The 18,668-nt window shown below is 42.4% G+C and overlaps 2 protein-coding genes across 4 annotated transcripts in view; one reads left to right on the top strand and one right to left on the bottom strand.

Moving 5' to 3' along the window:
* The window catches only part of LOC130172942 (teashirt homolog 1-like), a 37,274-nt gene extending 27,994 nt beyond the window's left edge, over nucleotides 1-9,280 (bottom strand). The window contains exons 1-2 of one of the 2 annotated variants that reach the window (XM_056381925.1): nucleotides 9,053-9,280; nucleotides 6,284-6,878 (exon numbers count right to left, since the gene is read on the bottom strand). In XM_056381925.1, the coding sequence (XP_056237900.1) occupies nucleotides 6,284-6,323 (40 nt within the window). In that variant the 5' untranslated portion in view covers nucleotides 6,324-6,878; nucleotides 9,053-9,280. Of the gene's footprint in view, nucleotides 1-6,283; nucleotides 6,879-7,082; nucleotides 7,222-9,052 lie in introns of those variants that run through there. The other variant, XM_056381924.1, reaches the window with a different exon arrangement.
* On the top strand, nucleotides 7,773-12,694 carry LOC130172943 (prostaglandin reductase 3-like). 2 transcript variants are annotated; one of them, XM_056381927.1, is made up of 2 exons: nucleotides 7,773-7,902; nucleotides 11,437-12,694. In XM_056381927.1, exons 1-2 carry the CDS (start codon nucleotides 7,859-7,861, stop codon nucleotides 12,365-12,367), a joined length of 975 nt encoding a protein of 324 aa, XP_056237902.1. In that variant the 5' UTR covers nucleotides 7,773-7,858; the 3' UTR covers nucleotides 12,368-12,694. The 2 variants fall into 2 exon arrangements, with proteins under 2 accessions (XP_056237902.1, XP_056237901.1); XM_056381926.1 differs by lacking the exon at nucleotides 7,773-7,902 and adding an exon at nucleotides 7,918-8,865.
* The last annotated feature ends 5,974 nt before the right edge of the window (nucleotides 12,695-18,668 follow it).

Here is an 18,668-nt window from a genome sequence, read left to right as displayed (position 1 = left end):
GTTTGTTGGCATCAAAGAGCTGCCTCTCACTCCCCCTGCTAACTGATGTAATGAGTGGGTAAGCTACATGTTTTTTTTTGTTTTTTTGTTTTTTTCCAGCGCCAAGGAATTCAAATACTTATTAGACAAAATATTCTGTAATTGCTCATCTTTTATTGATAGAAGTAACATGTTAAATTTGGCTCTAGCAGACTTTCCCATACCCTCTCGAGGAAGCACGGCGCTGATCAAGAGAGCAAATTTACCCTCGGCAAATGTAATACTTTACTTAAGAAAATTTGAGATGTCAATTTTTGGCCTTAAATTTTGCACGACTACTTCTCTTGAACGCTTCCCCTCTTATCTTACTCATGTCTCAAATTATGTGCCGGGGAAAAAACAGAAAACACAACATATCAACAAATTTTCATTAATGAGCTCTTAAGCCTTACATCCCCACTGTGGAGCCTGAACAAAATGTAATTACTCAGCACAACACAAATATTACATAGTAATTAAGCACACTTAACACAAGGCTGATAACAGCAACAGCACGCTGTTTATCAAAGCTTTGAGTCCAATCTGAATTTCACGAAAGTTAAAAAAAAAACGAGTTTGTTATGCTGCTGCAACATTGAAAAATGAGAACAAAAATTCTTTATTTGGGGGGAAATTGTTTTTCTATGGCAGTCAGGAGTAAGACTGCTTGTCAGCCCAGTCCCAGAGGGCTGCTTTCTATCTGTTTCAGACTTGATTTTCTCAGACTTAGATTTTTTTCTTTTTTGGATCCCATGACTTGCTGCTGTTTTTATGTGCTGCAAGGCAGGCAACAAAGCACATCTGGCTGCTTTAATGATATGATTTCCCATCATACTAAGCCACCTCCATTATGACCTCCCACAGAGACATGCTGGCTGCACTTAAGCATTAGGTGTAGGTGTGTGTGTGTGTGTCTGTCTGTCAGTCTGACTGTCTGTGTTTACGGTTGACAATGTGTGTGTGTGTGTGTGTGTTTAAAGTGCAGCGAGGGCAACACACAGCTAGTGATGGTAGCAGCGTGCCCTGAGGGCAGCTTTTGTTGAGAATGCCCCGGAAAGAATCAGAGAGAAAGAACGAGAAAGAGACAAGGACAGGCATTAATGCTGTGGTGTGAAATATATCCTTATCTACGGGAACAGGAAAAGCTTCACACATGCTGCTTAAACCTTGCTAATACCTTCCATTTGATTATAGTAATTCACCGATAATCGATACTAAATGCAAACCTTTCATGCTGATCTTGAAAGCATTTTTGGTGATGAGAATGTAACGAATGTTTTTGTGCACAATGCTTGTGCATAAGAATGACATTTTGCAAGGATAATAAACGTAACTAATGCATGTACTGTAACTAGGAAACTAATACCACACACACACACACACACACACACACACACACACACACACACACACACACACACCAGGAGCACTTGTGGTGACTCGGAGCATTAGAGGAGCAAGCTGAGCATGTCTGACCTTTGACTGGCTCAAATCCCGGATGTAAATTTAACTATTAGTTTCGGAGGGTGGCGCAGGAGCAAAAGTGCCTATCGACGGGGTAGATCGATGCCACCTGCTAACGACACCGCCGTTCCAATTAGCGTAACCTCTAGCTGAGTCCAAACACACACACACACACAAACACGCCAAAGGGAATGGCTAGGAAGCATACAGCACAACTGAAGGGGGGGGGGATGAAACAGGCTGCTGTGGATCAATATGTGTTCCTGCTCCGTTTGATATCCCTGCTTTTTGATTGGGAATAGTGAACAGATATGACAGTCAGAAGTGAGAAATATGTGGCGCTTCTGTTAAACGTTGTTTTCTGCTCCTGTGGGGGGACGGAGAGGGGATCTGAAGGCAGGCCCTGCTAAAGAGGATGACTAACATGGCGTGGTTACCGGTACACTCGTTCAAGTTATTCATTCCAGGAAAACTAACACCGGTCAGCGCTAAGCGACAAGCACACACACACACACACACACACATATACACGCGCTCTTTCTTCACCTCTGTGTCTCTCCCCCTCTTTCTCTTACGCACACACACACACACATGCACACAAACAGACACATACACACACTTTTGTCATCAAATTCTAACATAAACTTCTCATTTCTCAGAAGCTGTGGAGCCTTTAAGCCATCGGAAGTTATAATCCGCTCCAACTTTCAGGCCAAAGACACTAGTTCCTTTGCTGAAAATCAACTTTTCATCAAAACTAGACTAGCTCTAATTCTCAGAAAGGAAGGTGTTATTCAAATCCAGCAACATTAAACCTGGACAAAAAACAAAACAAAACAAAAAAAAAAACACACATACACACACCTAGAGGTTGTACACTACTGTGCTCGCCAGGACGCTGGTTCAGACAGAGGAGTAGGGGGGCACATAAATCTCAACATGCTGATTATTTCGGGGGGGGGGAGAATATCACATAACAGTATCGCCAAGTAAGAGCACAAAGGTCGCTGTGTAATCTTAGCTACCCCGGGCATGCAAAATCATTAATCCCTGGGCACTGTGATTCTCCTGCTCGGAATAAACTGGAGGCCTTCAGCGAGGCGGCTAACACAGCACTGAGTTGGGAGGACGTTCAGCCAAAGTGCACGGAGACCGTGTTATGATGTGGCGGTGATTTAGGAGCAGGGCCGTAACACATGCAAAAGTGTAAAAACTTCAACAGAACGTCGAGGTTTTAAAAATGGTTCCTGGGATTACTTTGGAGTGCTGATACATCAAGCGGTTAGAGCGGGCCTGAGCCGTGTCATTAATATAAAAATAAATAAATCTCTCGCAACAGTTCAAAAAAAGAAATCTCCACCCTCACATTCCAGCTGAAAACATGAGGGGGAAACTTGTACGGCTACTTTGACTCAAAAATTAAAGCACTGAGAGAAAACAAAGGAAGGGGATGATAGAAAATAAAAAGAGAACAGAGGGAAAGGTTGCGTTGTGCTGTAGCTGGTCCGGCTTGCTTTATTACAAGGTTATAAGAGTGGTGGTGGTGGTGGTGGTAGAGGGGGGGGGGGGCTTACCGAGGTCATTAACTGGCATTGTCTCCTGACGTGATTAGTCAGGTAGCAAAGTCCATTTGTCACCTGCACAGGCAAATTGAGTTGGTGCTGCACTAGGGGCTATGGGGACTGTATAATATCAACTTGATTACATCAAGGCAGCTGCGGACTTGACACCTTACTGAATTTGTCAGCATTAATCGTTAGGGCCTGTCACAAATCCATCAGCTCCACAGATAATTAGGGCTCTCTCTAATGAAGCCAACGGGAAGCAACCTTACCCCCACCTCTCTAGACGCACACACACACACACACACACATACACACACACACTGTCTTTCTTATAATTAACCATCGTGCTCCACAAAAATAACAGAGAGTATCTTATCTGCCCTTCTTCCTCGTCTTCCTCCTGTAAGACTATCTAAGCCTTCCTCGGATGAAAGACGGCGTCACTCCATTCTGCCTGTTAATGGTTCCTACCTTCCCTCCTGTCCTCATCACCTTTAAATGGAGTCGTTTTATGATGAGCTGAGGCTACAAGTGTAATAACACACACAGGAGCATGCATCTGTGCACAAAGAAACACATACTGCACATGTATATTCACACACCTGCTGATGCAGGGTTCTTTTTTTTTTTTTTTTTTAAGTTTCTCTCTCTGCTTTCTTTCCTGTTTGGATTCCTAAACGTGAATTATATCTCGTGGGAAACATGGGAAATTATATCTCACATCTTGGCCATTTTATGTGGATCTTAAACACACATACACATACACACACACACACACACACACACACACACACACAAAGCTTCAAAATAATACTGAGAAAATCCTGCAATAATCAGATTTATCTTCATGGAACTGTAATATTTACTTTCTTTTTTTGAAACTCAAATGTACTCAGTAATTTAATAAAAAATATAAACATATACAATTTTAGCAATACAAAAATCCTGCTCTCATCATAAAAAGCTGCCTAAAAAGTATAAATGATAAGACAATAAACTGTAAAATTTCCACAACTGACTGTTAAACTCAAAGAAATCCACAATTAGGTCTTTCACTATTTCTGGTGTAGTGGGATAATTGTATGCAGGATTTGGCTTTGAAAAGACAAAAATAAAACATAGCATAACAAATAATATTCTTCCAAAAAGAGATACAAGGTGAGAAATGAAAGGGAGCCAGTCCAGACAGATCTGCTGCTGTTTTAATTGTCTGACTTGTGATTTCCATGCTCCGTCCCACCATGAGCAATTTCCTCCCAGAGCAGCAGCACAGAGAGGAAGCCACAGGTCAGTACCAGCTCCCAGTGGAGCATCAGGCTACCCTCAGAGTGTGTGTGTGTGTGTGTGTGTTATTTGTTGCTATTGGGAATGTAGAGTGGAGGGCGTTATCTCTTCATGTTCATGGAAGAATGGAAAACATCCCATCTGCCAAGCTGTGATTGACCATTACAACCCATGATGCGCATGGCACTCAGTGGACAGTGTGATGGATCAATTGTGTTTGCGTGTATGTGTGTGTGTGCGTGTGTGTGTGCGTGTGTGTGTGTGTGTGTGTGTGTGTGTGTGTGTGTGTTGAGAGAGGGAAGGGGAGGGAGGGGTCACAGCGATGTCATGTTTTCATGCCTCCATCTACATGCAGAAACCTAACAGGAGTCACTCTGCTCCCACCGTGGCTGACCTCTTCCAGAGGGACATTTCACCAAAACATTAGCCGTAACTCTCTCTCTCACACACACACACACACAACACAACACAACACAACACAACACAACACACACTCAGGAGTACAGCGAGGCTCCAGATCTAAATCTAAATCCTTGTGGGCCCAGAAATCATGTGAACGCTGCTTTGCTAGAAAGACGAGCGAGAAAAGAAAGAAGAAGTCAACGGCGAGCACCGGTTGAATGTTACCCATCCTACACTCCTTCTCATCTTCCTCACCACCACCACCACCATCACCAGCTCCCTGCTTAAAATGATAAAACCTGCTGAGTTCAAAGTCTTCGTCGGCTGGCCCTCCTGTTCGACCCGCTTTGCACCTCATATTTCAAAATCTCTTTAAAATTCTGTAACTGTCTTTTGTTCACTCCAGTTGTTAATGCCTAACTTCAAAGGCTCGGCCTCATTAGCACAGAGGTAGAAACCCCTGTCACTCATTTACATTTGTTTAAAGGCTGCAGGGAGACGAGAGGAAAAAGGGGGAGTCCAAATCCAAACCACTAGAAGTCAACCTTGTCGGTCCTCTGCCAACACCTGGTTTTATCAGTTGGTCACATTGCAAATATTATACTCCCCTCCAGCAGTGGATATTGATTTCTTTACTGGACTGATTCTTACAGTGAATGTGGGGTGAATTTGGATGGGAACGCGCAGAAAAAAAAAAAAAAAACCTCAACATTTATCACCAAGGAGAAAAAGCCAGGAAGAGACTCAAACACCTGATTTAAAGAAAAAAAAAAAAAAGAGTTTCTTTTTTTTAAATGTAATCTACTCAAAACACACACACACACACACACACACACACACACACTCCTTTCATCTGCTTTGAGTATGTTCACGGAAAATAAAACCGAGATGATTCTCCACCATGATGCACAACTTTATTTGCTTTTCAGTGCCTCGCTGAGACAACAGGAGGGTTGTGTGTTTGAGTGGTTAAACCTACCAGAGGCATGCCTGTCTTCATGGAGGGATTTATTGATGTTTATCAGGGATGAATAGATCAAAGACTGCCACATGACAGGCGATCAATCACGCATCAAATCAAGGATGGCAATCCTCTAATAAAATAGAAAGAAGGAAAAAACCGGCTCTCACCAGTTTTCTCCCCCTTCTTTCCCAGTCAATTATTCATCATTACTCACTCTTGAACCTCAAAAGCTCCCTTTTATCCCCCATAACATGCCATTTAGTTTATCTCACCATTCTTAAGAGAACTTTCCTGGCAAAGGAGGGTTTAAAAGAAATTATAATAAAAGTGGCATTGCACAGATTTGTGCGTCATTTGCTTGATTAGACACATTTTAAACACAAAAGTGTGGGTCTGGAGGTGAGTGGCGCGCTGTGTTAATAACACAACAAATTTAATTCAAGCAGAGTAGTAAAAGAAATGGCAGCATGCAGCACAGCTAAAGAATGTGGTGTGGAGTGGATATATTTTTTCATGTGGCACTTGTGAATAAAAACTAGTTAGCTACTGGGATGTGAAATGGTCGTAATGGAGGGGCGGGTTATACCTGCTGATCGCCGCGGCTCTTGCTGCTTTCTCCTCGGCATAGTGACCGTCACGTTCCACGGTGCTTCTCATGCAGGAATTACAAACGAATCAAGTCTATCAGTTTTGAGAAATCATCCCGTTTTTCAGGGCAGGGGTGAGGAGGGAGGGGGGGAGGTTGATCTCGGGTTGAAAATGTCAGTCTTCTTCTCAAACTGGCTGCTCTTTCTGGGGCTTAATAGCTGGATCGGCTTCAGAGAGAATAAGCTCAAAAATTACGAAGGGATTCGGCCAGCTCCTGACACCTTCATGTCCATCAAAGATCATCTTCCTTCATCTCTCTCGTGGCAAGGTAAAAAATAAAAATAAAAAATGAAGCAGAAGCAGCAAGCGAGCACCTTGAAACCCAAGTTTTCAGTTCACTCCCCCTGGAAAAACCCCCTCTAATCTCCAGTGCTGTTTGGAGGGGGACGATAGTTTGCTGCGCCTTTTACGCACAGCAAAACTAAAAAATAAATAAACTCTGGCAGTAACCAAACAAATAAGTCCCGTGTGATCGCAGCGCACAGCTCTGATAAGTAATGTATCCTTGTGTTTCCTCCTCTTGTGCCTGAGACCTGAAAGAGAGAAAGGGGAGAGGAGAAAATAGATAGACAGGCATTAGATGGGTTAATGTCAGTCCCGTCACCACCACGCCACCTCAGCCCGGATCCAGCCTCACCAGTCCGGCGGAGACTTTTTCCTCCCTCCCCTCCTTCCCTCCTTCTCTCCCATTGAAAAAAAAACATAAATGGGACGAGCAGGCGTTCTCTCTTACTTACGTTTTAAGACTCGTGGAAATGATTTCCACCGCTCATCTCATCGCATCTTGGACAGAGTCGGGTTTTTTTTTTTTTTTTTTGGAGGGGTGGTTGATGCGGTGGAGAGGATATCACTTGAGAGAGAGGGGAAACAAACAAGACGCAGGCGCATCCAAGCTCCGCCAACAACAGATCAGATCATGGACTAAAATATTTGTCTCTTTAAAAAAGCAAAGGGGGGAAAAACTCCAGGGACTGATCCGAGGTCTCCCAAAAAAGAAAAAATGGAAACGCGGTGGATCCAGAAGCTGTTTCAGACAGTCTCAACTGATAGACAGACGCATCGAGTGGCTTTTCCTGCTACATTTTTACTCCTCCCCTCTCCACAAGCGTCACCCCTGACAGAGGAGCCTACCTGTCAATCTTTTTAATTGTCTTGTTTTTCCCCCCTCTCTCTTCCTCTCTCTCTCTCTCTCTCCTTCTCCCTTTGCTTTTATATAAAAAAAAAAAATCCCAATCCTCCCGACAAAGAGAAGGATTCTTTTCGGAACTTATCGGGACGTGAACTAAAACCAAACTTAGACGAACATGTTTTGCAAGCCCACAACAAGTATCACTCACGAGGTTTCACACAACTTGCATGTCATCTTGAGCTCACAAAAGCGAGGCACTGGCAGAGCACGAGTTCGGGCTTTGACTCCCACTGGGGGTGGGACGAGGGTTCAGCGGTCCGGTGTGTTGTGGTGATAGTGGAACATTTTCAACAAGCCAGATGCTTCCAGAAAGACGACAGACCGATGACAACAGCGGAGAGCGCTGCTACATGGAACGTGCAGACGGAGTGCGACGCAAAACAACACACTTTCACAGATCGCTAACACACGCGCACACACACACACACACACACACACACACACACACACATACACACACACTGTGGTTACAGGTGTACATGCGAGCATGAAGCTCGCGCGGCTACAGCGCTCTGCAAATAAACACGCGAATTAAACGGGAGCGCATTTACGCAACACGCTACATGATTATATTTTGTGTTTGTAGACGCTTGAAAGGTTCCGCGGGGGTTGATGTTGTTTTTCGTGGGAGGAAAAAAAAAAGGGCTGAGGATGTGTTAGGAGATGAGGATTGATTTGTTTCACCTTACTAGGAAGTGAGTGTTGTGTCCGGGAAGGGGAGGGACTCCGACGACAAGTCTGGGGCGCTGCTGTGCTACTTACAAGGCTGCAGCAGTGCAACGTTTTAATCCCAAATACTTGATTCCGTGCGTGTTGTTGTTTTGTTTTTTTTGCGTAAGTGTCCGAGAGTCACGCAACAAAGAATCGAGGCTTTTATTTTTGTTTACAAGCGCGTTTGGCCCGGTTCTCCCCGGCCCGGCCTGGCCTGCACGCTGTGCATGTACATGTGCAGAGGGAGCGCCTATAGCGCAGGCTAATGGCAGTCGTGCTTACTACTGCCACTACCACACGTCAAGTTGTCCGTGAACTTTGTCACATTTCGGAGCCATGTCCAGCCTTCTGTTGGTGCGGAACTGCGGGAGAGCGGTGTCGCTAATCCGCGGGGGGCGCAGAGGCACCGACGCACTTTCAGGAGTTCATCCGGTGGCGCGGCGCTTCATCATAGACATGTCCTACTCAGCGCACTTCATGGATTTTAAAGGATCCTCCATACCGAGCAGTATGAAAAAGCTGGTCGTAACCAAGCTTAGTCCTAATTTCAGAGAGGCCGTTTCTATGCAAACCGTTGCGGTTCCGACACCCGGAGACGCGGACTTGCTCGTCAGGAATCGGTAAGTTGTTGTTTTTGAAAGGTGGTCAGAGAGAGAGAGAAAGAGAGAGAGAGACTCCTGTGTTATGTGTGCGCGGTCGGAATAGCAATAGATGACCCAGAGCGTGTTCCGAGTCTATTTGTGGATCATTATTTCATGTCGATCTATCACTATATTGTTGAGAAGTTGTAAAAAGGGCTGCGCTTACCTCGATTTACCCATGTCCAGCACCTGCGATCATCATCATCATCATCACAAGATGGCAAAATACGTGAGGAATAAGCGTTGTACTGTAATTCCAAGTTCCGCCCTCTCTGCATTTGTCTATCAATCCATCTCGGAATCTCTCTCTCTCTCTCCCTCTCCCTCTCTCTCTCTCTCCCTCTCTCCCTCTGTCCTCCTGTCTCTCTCTCTACGTCACGAACCTGCAAACAGAAAGTCATGGGGGGGCTCAGACTGGCATCAAGAGATGGAGAAGGAGATGCAGTGTTACATGGCGCGGGAATTGCAGCATCATTTCTCTCATTCACAGCAGCAGAGCCCAGCAGTGTGTTCACGCTTAGAGTAAACCCACCTGAAGTCAGCACACACACCTTTTGTAGCTTCACACAGTCTAAATGACCATGACAGAAAATCATCAAGAGCATTGAATTCAATATTTCATATTTATTAGGTGTAAAAAAAAATTTTTTTTAAATAGTTGGATTTCTGCTTCTATTCTTGAGCCCAGCCAGAGGTGACGTCTTCTCCTAATTTGGATTTATTTCTGCATAACTGACTGTATAGATGCCTGATCTAATAATAAACGTGAGGCTAAATCATCCTTACACAAATGCACCTCAGGGTTTATTGTGTTATCTAATAAACTGTAGTTTTTCATCAAAGAGAATGTAAAACATAAATGGCTACATCAGTGACTTATTGCCTTGTAAGATAGTAATCAGTTGCTTGTGAACTAAGACCTTTGACCGTTAGGTAGGTGTGTGTGTGTGTGTGTGTGTGTGTTGTGTGTGTGTGTGTGTGTGTGTGTGTGTTTTAGTGAGGCGTCATAGTCATGGGATCTGGGAAGATGCTTTAACTAACAGGGAAAATAAATATTTGTGTTGGTGCAAACTGAGAAGCACTCTTCAATCTTCATGAAATATAAATATGAAAGTGTTAAATGAGAAAACCCAGAGTGAGAAATTGATAATTGAAAAAGATCATGAGTGCAGCGGGGGAAGCGGATTAATTCACAAGAAGGGAAGGAGACTGTTTTCTTTATTATATATTTTTTGTTTGAGGTGAGCCATATGTTTTTAATGTGCAGTAAATCCTTAAATAGCAGGACTCCTGAGTGGTCTTCAGCAGGACGTGTGATCCATGTCTGCACTTTTCACTCCAGCTTACATGTAGTCACATTAATGTAGTGACCTGCGCATGAAAGACAGAGGTGGCGTCAGATTGTATGATTCGCTTTTTATGATGCTTTTCGAGCTGGACCATCAGTGCTTGGTCCAACATTATAACATCTCAACACTATAACTATAACATTCTCTTTTCATTATTATATTGAGACAATCATAAGACAAAACAATACATTTGCATAAATTTGAGTGTCACTTCTTCTATAAATCAAAAAGTAAAGGCCATGAGACGTTAACAATTTAGTTAGTATTTTTCAAAGTGTAGCATTTGTCATCAGACACGTATCAATAGCACATTCATAGTCACTGTAACAAGTGTGGGGTTTTTAAGTTTGCTGTTCTTCATATGGAGGATCATTTTGGTGAGTGTTATCAGTTTCAAAAGTTTTTCAAAAGATAATGTTTTTTTACTGATTATGACTTTATTGCCACAAATATCTTATTTTAATTTGTTTAAACTCAAATAGTTCAATATTTGTAGTTGTGTACTCTGAAATAGTTGTACCTTTTGATGATAACATCGTATTTCTCTGTGAGGGAGCTGATTCCATAGATGTAAAGTAGTCAAATCAAGGTATTTTGTTGTATCATCGGGACCCATCTATAAGCCACAGAAGCATTATCTACGAGCTCAGCGTACATGTGTGACATGCACAGTAATGAGGCACAGCATGCGTGCTGCTCTAAAAGACAGTAAATGATTTATTTATACATTCCTTTCTCACATATTTGTTTCCAACATGTTACCAAAGTAAGATGAAAACAGCCGTCTTCGTGTTGAGGCAAGAAGCAACTATCTAAGATTTTTTTTTTTTTTTTTTTTTTTTTAAAGTGCATTTTGTTGTGGGTGTCTCTGAAGACAATGAATCATGACATCATGCAATGTGTTTTGTGATACAAGCCTTTCCCTGTCAGAGCAGGACTGTTCTCCTCAAGAGAAAAGGGAATCATTGCCAAAACAAACCAGGGTGTTTATGCCCCGTGCAGACGTGTCTCGAGAAGGAAGCTGAAGTCTTGACCTTCAGACAGGAACTCAGGAAATATGTGCTTACACTAATGACCATACAAAAGCTCTTGCATGCCATTGTGAATGTTTTGTATACATTCTCTTCACAACTTCATCATGTAACAGTTTTATTTTCTTGCCTTTAATCTGAAACTATTGTTCTTTTCTGTTTGTTTCCAGTTTTGTGGGAATCAACGCCTCCGATATTAATTACTCTGCAGGCCGCTACGACCCCTCGCTGAAGCCCCCCTTCGATGCCGGTTTCGAGGGTATCGGTGAGGTCGTCGGCCTCGGCCTTAGCGCCAGCTCCCGTTACACCGTCGGGGACACTGTGGCCTACTTCAGCAGCGGTGCGTTTGCAGAGTACACGGTGGTGCCAGCCAAGGAAAGTGTGCCCGTCCCCGCTGTGAAGCCAGAGTTCCTCACCCTGCTGGTCAGCGGCGCCACGGCCTACATCGCCTTGAAACGTCTGGGCGACCTGGCCGAAGGTGAGACGGTCCTCGTCACGGCGGCAGCAGGAGGGACTGGGCAGTTCGCCGTGCAGTTTGCCAAACAGGCCGGTTGCCACGTGATCGGGACCTGTTCGTCCAACGAGAAAGCCGGCTTCCTTAAATCCCTGGGCTGCAACAGGCCCATCAACTACACCACAGAAGACCTGGCCAAGACTCTTAGGAAAGAGTACCCACAAGGCATAGACGTGGTGTATGAGTCAGTTGGAGGCAGCGTTTTAGAGCTGGCAGTGAACAGTTTGGCGAATAAGGGCCGGCTGATAGTGATTGGCTTCATCTCTGGGTACCAGACTGCATCAGGGATCCCACCCTTCAGAGGAGGAACACTACCGGTCAAGCTGCTTCAGAAGTCGGCCAGCATTCGAGGTTTCTTCCTGCCCCACTTCTTCAGTGACTACAGGGAGGCCCTGGGTAGCATGATGCAGATGTTTGCCAAAGGGAAGCTAGTGTGTGAGGTGGATTGTGGGGATTTGGCGCAGGGGGGGAGGTTTGTAGGCCTGGAGTCAGTCTTCCGGGCTGTGGACCACATGTATGCCGGGAAAAACCTGGGCAAAGTGGTGGTGGAGGTGGCACCACCCGCTGTTAGTAATAGTAAGCTGTGATGTCACAGATTATTGATGCACTAATGAAAGTAGAAAATGATTGTAATGTTTAAAATGACAAAATGTGAATTAGGGCTTTAAATAATAATCTTTATTTTTGTAAGATGATTGATATGACATTAAAGGTAAAGCTACACGATGCGTCTGTGAATAAATAGAATTTAGCCACTTTATTTTCTGCTATATCTTACTGTGGAAAATATGTGCAATAACATACGTGAGGCTTCGGTCATTCTTAATTTGCAAGAGTGAATTTGATGTAAAACAGAATCTGTAAAGTAAGATATCTTATATAACAAATATTCCGATTAAACCTCAGAAACAGTAGCCTCCGTCATTTTCTGTAGAGAATATCTTGACAGTGTTGCCTAATCTTGTGTGCCCACCCTCTTGTAGAAGTCCACGTCTGAAATAATTTTAGACCTGCTGCCATAATGTGCCAGCTTTTAGCACTCTCAGGCACTTTATCTACCATAAATGTTTTATGATAGACTTCATTGTTTTTCTAATAGGGGCTTACACTGGTATGTGCCTATCAAAAGTGAATGCTGCTCCAGGTGTGCTTGGTATTTCATTGCCTGTTTGTGGCTGACAGAAACTGCATTCACACAATCAATCTTTTCATTCACATGCCCCGAAGCTGCACATAATAAAAAAAAAAAAAAAAAAATTAGTCCAGCTAACCAGGAGTTGGACTAGAAAATGCCATTACTTTTCCCCACCGTGAGTAAAAAAAAAAAAACTCACTCATAGTGAATGTGTTGTGGAACGCCCTTTGACATTTTTTTTTCATTTCCATTTCTTGTGTTTAATTTAGTTCTGGAAACAAGGAACAAAGCAGTGCAACATACCTTTAGGAAGTTTAGTCACATGGCGGATGATTCCTACATTTAACACAAAGATAATAATTGTCGAGACAGAAGATGGGATTTAGAGGATAAGTGTTAAAAATAGGTGAAAAGTTTCCAAGACCCAAGATAGTAACCCCATTCCCTAAAAGAAAGTAAGAATAGACATGATATATGAAGCAGTCCATGTTGTATTAATGTAGTGTATGTTGTCTAAAATAAACACCTGTTCCTACCTGGCAGGGAGGGATGTAGTCTTCATGCACTGTGAACATGTTATTTCCTCATCCAGGTGGCCACTCAAAATATAACCCAGTGTGAAATACGTTACAGGTGTGACCCCAGCATGCAAAGCTGCTACCTTCACCAGACGGTGCAGGAAATCAGAAACACACCGGGCCAAGGCCATTTTGAATAAGCCACAGTGGAGGAAGTCAGAGCAGCACTCAAAGTCTTCAACATAGACAGTGGCCATTTTTCTTTTCTTTTTTTGGGGGGTTTTAATATCTTTTAATAGCACAATTTCCTTTGTTAATCATCCAAGATAAGATAAGATAAAACTTTATTGTCCATTAAATTAGCATAAAGTGGAAATTTGTCTTTGCCAAGTAGAAGTTGTGATTATTGGCCACAAAATATGGAAATTTAAACATATTTTTTCAATTAATGCTGAAAGAAAAATCTCAGGCTGTTCACTTTGTTCCCAGCTGTCCATGTATTTGAGTTACTTTTTCCCTCCAAATACTTCAAACCTGCTTTTGTACAAGTACAACATTATGCAGTTGCCAATTTTATCAATTTTATTAACATCTTATATCCAAGCAGGTTAAATATTCATTGCTGTAGATGCTGATTTTGAACTGAAGCGACTTTGTTTTAAACTAAAATTAAAGCAGAGATGCAGTGGTGGAAGAAGTATTAGCATCTTTAACTAAGTAGAAGTACAAATACAGCAATGTAAAAATATTACATTACATGTAAAAGTCCTGCATGAAAAATCCTACTTAAGTAATGGTACCGAAGCATTAGCAGTAAAGTATTAAAGTAAAATTGGTGCTTTCACCCCTCCGACTGATACATTTTTATATATGACATCATTGGATGATTAATACTGAAGCATCAGTGTGTAAGCAGCATGTTACTGTTGGAGCTGCTGGAGGTGGAGCTGGTTTCATATATACAGTTTATCTGAGGGGTCATCAGATGATTAATGGGAGAGGAAGGAAGGAAAAACAAAGTTCTGATTCACAGATCTATTTTTAAGTTTTTGGACTTTTTCTCTAATCGTTGATTTTTGGTGAGACAGTGGATCTTTTCAACATTTATTGAAATAAAATTGAAATGTGGACCTGACTAAATACTGATTTTTGTAAGAAGTTTAAAATGTTGGAAAACACTGGTTTAATCTTGTGTTGTATTTTAGAAGCTAGTTGCATTATCCATTGTGTAAAAACTTCATCTTAACTCAAGCTGTGAAATAAATGTAGTGCAGTAGAAAGCATAACATTTCCCTCTGAAATGCACTGGGGTGGAAGTATAAAGTAGCATTAAGTACCTCAAAGTAGTACTAAAGTATAGTACTTCAGTAAATGTACTTTCCACCACTGCAGAGATGTGACCCATGAGAAATGCATTGTGTTCTTACCGACATAACAAACAGGGATCCTTAAATTATTGCATTAACCTGTGTAACACAACTGATTGCTCAGGTGTTGAGATGCAAAAGCAAGCTCTTACATGCCAGCCACACAAGAGGGTGAGAGAGGTGGTGATGCACATTGATGTTTAGATGAATTTAGCATGCTTGAGTGCTGTGTGCATCCATGTTGCACGGCGAGGAGGAGGCCAGGTTTAGCATCTCTTCAATTAACAGGAGAGGCCTCGTCTTGGTGTCCTCCAGGGCCTACCTGTACTTCCACTGATTAGTGAGCAGTCACAGCCCCAATTAGAGAACACAGGAACCTGGAGAGACAACACTCTTTATTTAATTGGATTGTGTTGCAGACGGAGGCAGCTAACTGGCAACGTATTGAAGCAACCTGGAACTGTGGAGCGTAAACAAGACATTAAAGCTAGAGAAGGTCTTCGAGAGAGGCATGCACAGACTTTTGTGTGATGGTGAAACTAGAAAATTATTTCTTAATTTTAAGAAGTGTCACTCTAATTTTAGTCAATAATTACTGTAGTACTGCTCCTGAGAGAGGATAATTAACACCAGTTAGATTTAAGTAGTTATGTGCATGTGGAAGTGATGGAGGGTAAACTAAGCTTACCATGTTTAACCTGATGTAAATGTGGATGACTTAAATACCGAGCATAGATTATAACAAGTGCTATCCAAACAGCTGCATAGAAAAGGGCACTTCATGAGGAAAAAGGTGAATGTGCCGGTTTTCATTTTCAGAAAAGCCACAAAATTGATGGTTTTCAAACAACACTTTTCAAAGCAGCAAAAAAAAAGAAAAGTTGAACTAATAAGAATTCAAACGCAACTTTGTTCAATCCAACACACTCAGGGCTTTTGCTACTACAGCCTCGGTCTGGTATGACCAGTAGCTTACAGTGGCTAATGTTAGCTAACGTTAGCAAGCTAAAGATAGGTATTACAGTCTAATTTAGCGTAGACATTGATTAGTCAGTTTGCACACTTTACTACTCTAATATATTTGTCCTACTGTTTTATTTACCATTTACCATTATGCCATAACTCTCACTTACAGCCACAGTGGCCACAGCTCAGCAAATGTTACCTGTGCTCGCTTTAAAATAAAAATGTTCTTCTCTTCTTTTCACCTTTACATGACTGGTTTAGAAAATCACAACTTTTTTTTTGTAGCTCTCCAATCCATTTCAAATTTCAATTCAAGACAACAGCAGAGTGCTGGTTTTCACTGTTGCACCTTGACATTCAGGGTAGTGAAATTCTCAAAGGTGTCTCTCTCTTTTTCTTTCACTAAACCCTCTTTTTTTTTTTTCCACAGTTTCCCCGTGCTGGAACATGTGGCACATAACAAAGACATCACCCCTCATAGTGTGGGATGGTAGTCTACCTCCAGGCGCCTGAGGGACACTGGCTGGCTGCTTGGTGCTGCCAGAATCCAGACAGTCCAGTTTCTTTCTCTGCTAGTCAGTCAGGCCCCCTCAACTCCCCAACTCCCAGAGCCCCCGTCACTCCTACCTCCGCCTAATTACCAAACCTAAAACCCCACTCAACTAATTAGCCACAGCAGACCCAGGAACTGTGAGTAAAGGTAAAGAGATGGCTTCATTCAGTCATGTGTGTGTGTGTGTGTCTGTGTCTGTGTCTGTGTGCGTGTGTGTTAAAGAGAGGGAGAGTGAAAGAAAGAGACAAGAAGAAAGGGAAATGGAATATTCAGGCCTCCTTTAGCGAGAACATTTCTACAGCCAATTAAAGTCATTTATTAAACTCTTTGCGAAACTTGAGTTGTGCATGACAGAATGATAGGGGAATGTGTTTGTTTGTGGCTGTGCATGTGTTTCTCAATACGTAGATGTGCTTGGGGGTTGTATGCACGCACATACCCACCCTCACACACACACACACACACACACACACACAAACGTCGACATCTGTCTCAGTGTGGCTGGCAATCTGTCGGTTTTTCTGTCTATCAGCGGCGCAAGAGCTCAGTGGGACATAAATTACAATATGCGGCAGCACCACTTGTGTAAGTCTCAATGAAGGGGTGGAATAACTTTCTTAATCAAGTTCCCCTGATTAATTGTAATAAAAGTGTCATCTGTAAATGTGTCCTCCTGATTGAGTAATTCGGGGCCGGAGACAGTAAGCACATCCCTGGTGATTGGGGGTTTGGACAGAGTTGGGGGGGGTGGAGGGGGGGGGGGGGTGGAAGGTGTGTGGAGGACATACTGAGACACAAATAGCTCCTGGGCACACTGGCAGCCTTCGCACAACTGACAGTTATGAAATACAATTATCAGTTGATCTGCTTAAGAATTCATCAGCGGCTTCACCGGCCAGTAAAGATGTTCATAGAGAGACAGAGAAGGAGGGAGAGAAAGAGCAGGAGGGAGGGAGGGTTAGACAAAAGGAGAGAAGGCCTCACTGAATAAATGAGATTTTTTATTTTGTCCAGCAGATTGTTCACATTATGTTACACTATTGTGAGAGGATTATCTTTTCTGTTGATTTCTTTTGTTAGAATCACCTGTTTTGTTCCACATTATCCATCTAGTCTCAGTCCCAAACGCATTCAAAATGGTTGACCTTTATAATGTGGTAACTGTACTGACGATTCGGTGTGATGCATGTCCAACAAAGTCTACGGGCTCAGGTTAAAACTGGGCAAAATTTGGCTGAAAACTGGAAGGTTTTTAGATTTCAAGGTCAGCGGTTTCCTACCTTTGTGACCTGTGGCCCTTTAATAATAAGCAGTGGCTTCTTGTGAAGACTTGACTTGTCTGAGCTGTTCAACCAAACTGTGATGTTCCCTTTTCATAGTGTTTCTTTTGAAGGTGAAAATTATTTAGTATCTTACAATTAAAAGACTCAAGAAAATTCAGATAAGATTAAAATAGTTAGAGCGAGAACTTAGAAGCATCTGCTGAAGAAAACCAAGAGATATGATCAGAAGCTCTGGGAAAAAATTGTCAAGTGTAAGTAAGTTTTTTTGTTTGTTTTTTTTGTCAAAACAAGAATAATTTCTTTAGTAGAAATATTATTTTTCTTATTTTCCATCTTATGACTCCTGAGATTTTTCTGACAAACACTTTGCAGGGCGATGTCAGCCCCTGAATTGGAAACCATTATTCTAGGTTACATGCTAAAAGTTGTTTCAACAGCATTTGTATCATGTTTTATTTCGATTTGAGACAGGTCCTACTAAAATGTGAAATACATTGAAATTCTGTTGCAACAACAGTAACATGTACCCCAGACAGCAAGAAACCGTCACTTTTGAGCCAAATGTAGCCTGAATTTAAACTATATCTTTTAACCTTTAAATCAGCACATTAATACTTACACATCCAGGCATTTAGATCATACTGTGGTGGCAATGTTTGACCCACAATAACTTGCAGGCGGCCAAGTTCAAGAGCAACCCAAACAATTTAAACACAATTTCACAGCAGGCCTGAAAGATCATATTATCCGCTTTTATTTACCACCATACCTAACACTAATACAGTGTAATAAAAGTTTATCCTGGCTTGCTGTGCTACCTGCAAACGCTCTGAATAAAAGATCAAAACAAGCTCTAAAATTTATTTCTATTTGACAGATAAAATCACACTCAACAGCATTCATCATCTCTTTCTACCTACATTAACCCTTTAGGGCGCCTTCTGTGGCCCCTGGAGGGGAGTGAGGGTCCCTCGCTGTGTCTGTTCAGATGTAGATATATATTCAGGTGAAAGGCAAGGGCACTATTCACCACCTCAGGATTAATGACAACATCATCGCCATCGCC

Source organism: Seriola aureovittata, chromosome 7 (genome assembly GCF_021018895.1).
Source record: "Seriola aureovittata isolate HTS-2021-v1 ecotype China chromosome 7, ASM2101889v1, whole genome shotgun sequence".
NCBI lineage: Eukaryota > Metazoa > Chordata > Actinopteri > Carangiformes > Carangidae > Seriola > Seriola aureovittata.
This window is presented reverse-complemented; position numbering and strand designations above follow the sequence as displayed.

Bases quoted from the DNA above. Each gene is read 5' to 3' on its own strand.
- LOC130172943 (XM_056381926.1), top strand. From the start codon at position 8,582: ATGTCCAGCCTTCTGTTGGTGCGGAACTGCGGGAGAGCGGTGTCGCTA. The intron at 8,866-11,436 runs GTAAGTTGTTGT...GTTTGTTTCCAG, and splicing joins GACTTGCTCGTCAGGAATCG to TTTTGTGGGAATCAACGCCT.